The following is a 9,496-nucleotide window of genomic DNA, read 5'->3' as shown; positions in this document are numbered from 1 at the left end:
GTAATGACAGCCCTGTGAGCCCAGCCTATCCGGCGCCTCACCGCCATTTGTTTGTAAGGACAGATGAAAAGAGTTGCTCCTGTAGGCCTCATGCGTTATTATGCCGCTCTAACTATGATTTTCATATTGCAGAAGCAATGCCCAAAATCACGGCATGCGTCTTCTTAACCTTTGCTTACGTTTATGGTTGAGCCTCGGGGGAGTCTCTCACCTTGAATGACACTTTAAGAGCCATTTTAATCTTAGTTAATGTAAATTCAAACATTATGTATCCCATATATCAAGTACATATTGTTCCATATATCAAAAATGTAAATTTCATTTTATCCCATGCCTACAATTTGGCCAGTGTGTCTTTTCCCCTGTGCACGCCAAAAGTGTCCATAATTATTCCAAAAGTGCGCAAAGAATCAGCGTATCGTTAAACTCTTTGGCAGCACATTGACTGAAAGGCACCAATTACTGCAAACATGTTCACACCAACTGTTCAATTTGGTCAGGCAGATGAATTTGATGGCAAACTGTATAATGCTGGCATTAGGGGGCCCTAAATTAAGGTAATCAAGAAGTGTGCTACTTTTATTTAAGCTTCAGTTACAGCTAAATCTAGAAAAAAAAAAGTAACATTTTTTCCTTGTCAAAAGCAAATAACACCTAATTTCACAATTTATTCCACTGAGTGCTTTACCTGCCAATGCTGGGAATGTATGAAAACAATAATACTAAATGAGAATGGTTTAAAGCAATCTGGAAATCTGTTAACTCCTTACCAGATTTCTTCTGAAGTCTTTATAACCAGGATTTTCAACATCATACTTTACTTGGAAAAATCAGACACTGTAACATTTTTAAAATTCTTATTTTATTTTTGGTGTTCATGCTTCATGAACAGACATAATCACACAACGGTTGCCACTCAACTCCCACAAATCCACATTTCTGACTTGCTAGGCAACTTCTCCATATATTTCCTTAATACATGTCGTGAAATTGGTGAAGAACAACATAACGAATATTAAAGGTTTCTAGCACTCAAAACATATATCTGCAAGTCTCAGACATTTATTCATTCAAAAACGATTGACTGGATAAGTCATCACGTACGGTGTCTGGCTGAATGGTTGAAGCAGCCTACACGCCTTCTTCCAAAAAGGGCAAAACCTTCCATTGCAAGATCAACTAAACAGGGACTGTGTGTGTTCACCATCCGGCAGCCAAAAGGTGGTGAGGTTCACTGCCATCCTGGAGAGGTTATAACCCAAGTCCTGCTCTGAATTAAGCCTGGAATGGCAAATTCCCAAATCCATCTGGCATCATGAGCAGCCAAAATGCAGAGGCCTTTGGAGCTTTTGCACTAATCTGAGCATGAAAACAGGAAAGTGGTGAAGAGACGAAAACAGAAGACAAGTTTTCTGGGCCTTGGATGGCATGGCGACGTTCTTAAACATTAAACATTAATGACGCAGCAAACAGGCTTTATGGGAGGCGAGTGTTTGAGTTAACCACACCCTCTGGCACTAAAAACGCCGGACGTGGTGTTGCAAGATAAAGCGTCTAGAAGTGGATTTGTGCTCAGCGCACTGGGCAGAAGGACTGAGGGTAGAGATGTCAAAGGCACAGATGTCTGCGAACCCTGCTGACGAATCCGACGTGCCAAGCTAAGCTCACACCGCATTTAAAATTCCTCATCATCAGAGGAGTAGGAGGAGAGCGAGAGAGAGAGAGAGAGAGAGAGAGGGAGAGAGAGAGGGAGGAGGAGAGGGACGTAAGGCTTCAGTGTGGTCAGCTCACAATCATTCAGGGGATCTTTCTCATCCAATGAGAATGTTGGACAGGGATGACCTTAGGGATAATGGGGATGCACCAGAGTGAGAATAAGCATAGTAAACATATCCACGTGCACTTAAATGAAGATGCTCTTAGCTAATGACAGAAAACTAACACTCACCCTGTGTTACTGTTAGTAAAGTTGGGTGCTTGTAAAATTATGTACAATTTAGAAGACCTCTGGCCTCTGTAAAAAACCTCTGGCCAGGTACTAACTAATTAACCAATTACCTACCTACCTAAATAACTACCAACTTATCTAACTACCTACCTAAGTACCTAACTACCCATATATCTAACTACCTATCTACCTAAATAACTACCAACATATCTAACTACCCAGCTACCTACCTAACTAATTACCTACCTACCTACCTACCTAACTACATAACTAACTTACTATGAGGGCTTTGATAGTATTAATGCAGATGTGCTAAAACCTTCTTAATCAATGGGCATTTCTAAATTGCACCTGCAGTGAAGGTGGAAGTAATATAATGCTGTTGATCTCCACAAGCTGCACACACACGTCCACGCTTACAGGGCTCCTCTGGAGGCCTCGGACGTGCTTCCGTTTAGAGCATCACTATCATCCTAAAACTACTTCGGGACTAAAATCCTGCTCCACACATTATTTTCGTACATACAGCAGAGAAGGAAAACTTGGAAAACCTGGCAGGACCGCATGCAGCGCATCCAGGAGGATGTAATAGTTCACACTTTCAAGCAGCTGTGTATAAGCAAACGCCCAAGCACATGCACACGCATATTCAGCTCATGCACATATGCATACCTGCAGTGCAAACAAATCACTCAACTGTTGTGATTTCAACTATTATTTATGCAAACCTCTGTACGCGCGCGCGCGTGTGTGTGTGTGTGTGTGTGTGTGTGTGTAAGGACTCTGAGCTCTCCTGATCTCATAGTCTTGGCACCCTGACTACATCAACAGAAGAAAGAAACCTGGTTTGTCTATCTAATCATTCTCTCTGCTCTGCCCTGTTTGAACAGGCTTAGGATCAAAAAAACATCATGAGAAAGAAACAGGGAGGGAGAGGGGCAGACAGGCAGATAGAGAGTGTGTGTGTGTGTGTGTGTGCGCTATGGGGGGATACTGCATGCATGCACACACACACACACACACACACACACACACACACAGAAATATACACACACATTAAATGAACATGGTAGAAACCAGTATATAAATTCCATCACATTATCTGAGACTAAACTCAAGGTTAATTCATCTTCCAGCCTCTGGTAATGCAGACTGTTGAGCTGCTCAGGAAGTGTGTGTGTGGTTGTCCAACATTCATTATCTTTAAATGCTGACAGGCAGCTGACAGATCTTAAACAGCTCAAATCTGCATGCATGCGCACGCGCACACACACACGCTCACCCACACACACACATGCATGAGAAGAGATTAGCAGATCTTCACACGTGTGTGTACAAACACAGACACGTGGCCACTTCATGCAAACCACACGTCAAGAGGAAAGACTGGCCAGACACTTGACCTTTTACACCAGACGGAACATCAGCTCCTCTCACTCACTCACTCTGTGTGTGTGTGTGTGTGTGTGTATACAAAGCCAAGAACAGATTGTGTTAGCTGCATGACTGCATGTGTGCTCTTTTTGAGTGTGAACTTTCACAATAGATTGTGAAGAACAGATTGACTTCACGTGTGCATGTATGTGTGTGTGTATGTGTGTGTGTATGTGTGTGTGTGTGTGTGTGTGTGTGTGTGTGTGTGTGTGTGTGTATGTGTGTGTGTGTATGTGTATGTGTGTGTGTATGTGTGTGTGTGTGTGTGTGTGTGTGTGTGTGTGTGTATGTGTGTGTGTGTGTGTGTGTGTGTGTGTGTGTGTGTGTGTGTGTGTGTGTCTGTGTGTGTGTGTGTGTGTGTGTGTGTGTGTGTGTGTAACCCTCATGTTCTTGTACGTTGCTCCATTGGAACACAAAATCCAGACTCACTGCAAGTCAAAGTGCAGAGAGGTGGAGAGGTGGAGAGGTGGAGTGGTGGAGAGGTGGAGAGGTGGAGTGGTGGAGAGGTGGAGTGGTGCGGGGGGAGCAGATCTGTCTGGGGTGGGTGCTGGCCCCAGCCTCCTCCCTGCACCTCGTACGGGCGGAGCGGCGGTGGACGCGCTCCTGCTGCTGCTCTTAAAGCTGTCGAGGGGAAGAGGAGAGGAATGGAGATACGCTCCGCCCCTACCAGGGAGGATCAGTGGAGGGAAGGGCTGAGAGAGGGAGGGAGAGACAGATGAGAGGACTAGAAAGGGAGAGATGGGGAGAAGGAGAGATAGACTGGTGGAGGAGAGAGGGAGTGAGGGAGAGAAAGAAGAGAAGAGAGAAAGGCTGGCAGGCCCACACTACCATGCAATTACCTTCATACCACAGAATGGCAGAGATTGCGCAGCTCCATCCATTCTTTCCTGCTGACGGGAGGGGGTGGGTGGGGGGATAGGGTGGAGAAGCATGCTCCCTGCTGCTACGATTGTGCAGTAATTAGCCATCTGTGGGATTGTCTGTAGAGACATGGAGTGAATGCACGCGCACACACACACACACACACACACACACACACACACACACACTCCTTTGACTTATCACAGGCAAAACTAATCACATGTCAGCAGTTAAACACAGAGGCAGAAAGGTGTGTGTGAGCTCGCACTCAGCACTCAGTTTTACACTCATGTCAAAGCCCTTCAGCAGGACTTCAGGGTTACATCGATAAGAGAGTCAATGTGACAAACTGGTTACAAACTTGGACTCTCAATGTCTGTGTGTGTGTCTGTGTGTCTGTGTGTGTGTGTGTGTGTGTGTGTGTGTGTGTGTGTGTGTGTGTGTGTGTGTGACGAGAAAAACAGAAACGTGCAGTCCAAAACAAACTCAATAAGCAGTGAACACACAAGGCCACAGCTGCATACTCAATATATAATTTCTCAGAATAAATGTTCTCTTCTCCATATTCTCAAATGATTTGCCTTTATTTATATTATACACCCGCCCGCCCCTCACCGATTTCCCCCCCCCTCTCTTTCCCTTCCTCTCTGTCCCCCTGTTTGCAGTATCCAAGCACCTCTGAAAGGTGCAATTACCTTGGTGACGCCTGCCACGGCAACCAGTCTTGAGATGCTGATTATGCGCAGCAGAAATGGATCTGATTGGCCAAATGAAGCGCTCATTAGCTCCCTGTCACTCTCTCGGCGGCCATTAGCACATTAGCTAAACTGACCATTAAATGAGTCTGAGCTTCCCCATCTGCCTTTCTTCACACAGAGTGCACGTGCGTACGTGTGAATGTGTGTGAGAGAGAGAGAGACTGGGAGACAGAAAGGGAATTAAACAACTAAACCAAAGCATTGTTAGGTATTAAGTGTTGTTGGAGGCAAACAACCATGGGTAAAAGGGTAGGATATGTCACAAGTGAAAGAGGGTGTAAAAAGGGAGTGTATGCAACAAGTAAACGGAGGAAGACCGGAAGAGAAGAGAAAGACAGAAAGACAGTGAAGGAGGGAGAGAGAGATAGAGAGACAAAGCGAGAGAAAGAGAGAGAGAGAGAGAATCTGGGGAGGCGTTTGACACCCGATTCAAATGCGTAGCCAATGATAATCACATTTCCATAATGACGAAATGAATTAGGGGAGATCTCACACACTCTTCCATCAGCTGCACTCTTGCTGTGAGCCTTACTACCCCTTGGGTCCAGTACCTCTTCCAATGGCCTCGCAGCACCAGAAAGAATGTAATGTGTGTGTAAGAGAGAGGTGAAGAGAGACAGAGAGAGAGGGGGGGGGAGAGAGAGAGAGAGAGAGAGAGAGAGAGAGAGAGAGAGAGAGAGAGAGAGAGAGAGAGAGAGCACAATTAAGATACTGTGGTAAGGAAGAACATTACTAGTTTCTACTAGAACATTACTAGAATCTAATTCTCCCACATTATTTTGGACACACACACACACACACACACACACACACATTCACACACACACACACACACACACACATTCATTAACATGGGTCTTTAAGTCCAGCCTGCACTGATCAGCTGCAATCAAAGCAAACAACTACCGTGAACAGATGAATAAGCAGGAAGAGGATAAAAAAACAAGAATAATGGAAGAAACATTTTCATGGCTTGATACAATCAGGAGCTTTGATGATGATGATGATGATTGGCCATGCGCTTGAAATTGGGTTCACACACACACTCAAAGCAGCGGTATTAGAGAATTCGACTCAATTGAATGGCGTATGATTTCTGTCTGTGTTGTTGATTTGACTCTGTAAGCTTTTAACAAGCACGGCGCCTGACGGCTTCTGTGATGAGGGCACAGTGAAACAAGGCGCTGAATTGTTTTCACTGTGTGACCAGAAACCCACATAACGTGCTATAGCTCATAACAGCATCTTGGCTTGAGAGCCAAATACCGGCAAAGCTTGCAGCATGGACAGCAGCAGGGGAACAAACGCAATTCATTTGTTTAGTTTAACCCAGAATTATCTTTTGGATTTTCTCAATAAGTATAAATAAAAATAAATCATTAAATTCAGAAAACAAATCCAGAAAAATGAGCTAAGAAATTCTGAATGGATATAACTGTTCTGAATGCTATGGGCCATTCTTCATGTTAGTCATTCCTCCAAACCAATCATGTCCTCTGCTGTTTAATACATTAAGATTTTTTTTTTTTCCCCCGGCTTTTCACAGAATTAAAACATTCACATTGGAAGCTAGTGTTTCTTTTCAAGAATTGAGGTTGTCAGAAATATGATTTATAGCCACAATTATCCATTAACACTGCATATTACATCAATAACCAAGTCCAAATACTGACCAAATCATTTTCCATTTAGCAAATGTCACTCACTGGGATTGTATGAAAATATTTGAGTTCATATCAGTTAGCATAATGAGTGCTGGATATGAAATGAGAATTGGATATGATGTCCTATTATTATTATTATTATTATTATTATTATTATTATTATTATTGTTGTTGTTGTTGTTGTTGTTGTTGTTGTTGTTGTTGTTGTTGTTGTTGTTTCCTATTTCAGCAGAGGATTAAGTGGGGAAAAAATATTTATTACAACACAAATCAAATGTTTTTTTGTTTTATGTTTGTATTAATAAATACAGCTTTTGCAGAATGAGGCCAAAAAGACAGTACTGACCTTTTGCAACTGCAGATGGTGGACGTGTATGGGAGAGTTTTATATTCCCCGATATCTCAGTAGTGTTGTGATATGTACAGTAATGAGAATCCAGGTGTTTGCTTGTGTCATTAAAGATGCAGTCAGCAGGTCTAAGATAGGTTACATAGAATGTGTTAGCATACCAAGTTTTTATGTGTATTATAAAATGAATCTAGTAACTGGATGAGATGAGTTAAGAATGTTAAGTTGCATATGTACTGTAGACATTAACATTTTATTAGTATTAAATGTATGATTTTAAAGAAATCCGAGCTACTGCAAATGAATGTCTCTTAAATTACGGGTTTAAATATAAAGGAAAAATTGAAAACGAACATATCGTTTAGTTCCGGAATGACCCGGGGAAGACGACAGGGAGCTCTGACGCTATAGTCAAGGCTGCGTTTGGCCTGAGTTCCCAGACACCAGCTCGGTTGCCAGATTGGGCCCGTCGCCTTGCTGGGCACTGGGTCATAGTGCCGGATGTCTAGCAGGCATTAGTCCACCTGTTCATCTCTTCCTCTCTTTCTCTTCTTGACTGTCTCCTGCCTCGCTCCACGCCTTTTGCATGTCTCTCTCTCTCTCTTCGCTCCCTTTGTCGTGGTTTTTTTTTTTTAGCTCGAGCATCCTGTGCCCAAAGCCACTTCCTCTCCGTATATCATCCAATCACACCTCCCTCTCATAAATGAGTCACATCCATCTCTCCTGCATTTATTCCTTGTTCATTCTTTCTCTCTCTCGCTCTCTGTCTCCCTCTCTGCCTCTTGCTCTCACTATTTCTTTGCTTCCATCTTTCTGCTTGTCTTTCTCTCTCTCTCTGTCTGTCTTTCTATCTCTCTCTGTTCACTCTCTCCCCCTTTCTACCACTCTCTCTCTCTCTCTCTCTCTCTCTCTCTCTCTCTCTCTCTCTCTCTCACCTACTTCTGGTGTTTAACTGGCTAAGATCAGTCACCAGCCCCCTACCCACCCCAGCTTGGATAGATTGCCATGGCAACATGAGCTGTGGATGTCGCTAGGCCTTGCCATGTATCCTGCCCTTCGAGGGATGAACCATGAAGTCCACATCACTGAGCTTTCCTACTGCTCTCTCTCTCTCTCTCTCTCTCCTCTCTCTCTCTCTCTCTCTCTCTCTCTCTCTCTCTCCCCTCTCTCTCTCTCTCTCTCTCTCTCTCTCCCCTCTCTCTCTCTCTCTCTCTCTCTCTCTCTCTCTCTCTCACTGCTTTACGATGCTTTTTGTTGAGCACATAGGGACAGAAACAACTCAGAGATAAGAACGAGTGATTGGAAGAGGGACTGCTGGTGAAAAAAGGGAGAGAGTGATAAAGTTCAAACAGCCTTGACGTCAGCACACTGCAGCTTTAATTAAGGAGTCTCTTTTATCATGTATGGACCTGCATGGTAGAGCTGAATTAACACGGGCTTCCAAAACAATTAGAAAAGAGACAAGAAAAGAGCCCATTGTATGAACAACTGTAAAGTCACTTAAAAAACCCTTTTATGATGTGAAGATTTAAAAAAGAAACACTTATCTAATGCAAAAAGCCTCAAAATAACTCAATTTGTTCAATCTGAATACCAAAACATGCCTCATAAAATATGCATTCTTGAAATCTTGTTCTAGTCGTTGCTGTAGCTACAAACATACAAGATGTGCAGAAATGAGGCATTTTTGTAAGCTGTGAAGTGCATCGAAAGGATGCTTCAGAGTTTTTCATTTTGCAATAAAACTTAGTCACATCACATCACCAGTTTATACTGAGCTACACCTAAGAACTACAGTTCCCATCAGCCTACAGCTGTCCCACTGTGTATAAAACACAACAGCACTGCAAGCTACATCTCCCCACCCAGTGATGTAGTGGGGCACACCAAACCTACGTCAGTTGAATGATTTTTGTGGTGATGGAGGTGTGGGTGGGCTACAGAGTACATAAACAAGACGTACAACTATACTCAGATCAGAAGTCACATCAGTTCCACAAATGCTGGTTGCATTGGTGCAATAGAGCTGATTTGCTGGCTGTTGGTGCGTGTGTTTTGGGTTGGCTGGCTGGCTTGGACAGGCTGTGTAATATTTTAACAAAACCTGCCAGAAGCGATAAGTTCACTTCATTCACAGGCGTCAGGTGGCTCAACCCTCCCCGTCGGTCTGGTCGTCCCGCTCCACCTCTGAACCGTACAGAAGAGCCGTTAAACCGCCTTGCCCAAAGCCATACCTCTACCCACGCCGGCCATCTCTCCACCGTCTCCCCGCCCCCCTCCGGTCGTGAGGTAAACGGGCGAGGAAAGGACAGGTCTCACCGAGCGGCACGCTGGAGGCGTGCTCAGAGCGAAGTGCTCAGCGCTGGGCAGAGAATAATGAGCTACAGACTTAATAAACAGTGGGACAGAGAAGAAAGAGTGAGAGAGGGAGAGAGAGAGAGAAAGAGAGAGAGCGAGAGAGAGAGAAAGGGAGAGAGGGAAT

The 9,496-nt window shown here is 44.0% G+C and overlaps 1 protein-coding gene across 9 annotated transcripts in view; it reads right to left on the bottom strand.

Moving 5' to 3' along the window:
* Positions 1-843: 843 nt before the first annotated feature.
* The window catches only part of LOC145659248 (uncharacterized), a 123,115-nt gene continuing 114,462 nt past the window's right edge, over positions 844-9,496 (bottom strand). For 4 of the 9 annotated variants that reach the window (XM_081720539.1, XM_081720538.1, XM_081720541.1 and 1 more), the window contains 3 exons: positions 4,222-4,362; positions 3,812-4,074; positions 844-1,842 (listed from right to left, as the gene is read on the bottom strand). In XM_081720539.1, the coding sequence (XP_081576665.1) occupies positions 1,812-1,842; positions 3,812-4,074; positions 4,222-4,362 (435 nt within the window). In that variant the 3' untranslated portion in view covers positions 844-1,811. Of the gene's footprint in view, positions 4,075-4,221; positions 4,363-9,496 lie in introns of all 9 variants that reach the window. The other 5 variants (XR_014125247.1, XR_014125243.1, XR_014125246.1 and 2 more) reach the window with 2 other exon arrangements.

The sequence above is a fragment of the Electrophorus electricus genome, chromosome 9 (genome assembly GCF_041902795.1).
Source record: "Electrophorus electricus isolate QZ-2024a chromosome 9, ASM4190279v1, whole genome shotgun sequence".
Lineage (NCBI taxonomy): Eukaryota > Metazoa > Chordata > Actinopteri > Gymnotiformes > Gymnotidae > Electrophorus > Electrophorus electricus.
This window is presented reverse-complemented; position numbering and strand designations above follow the sequence as displayed.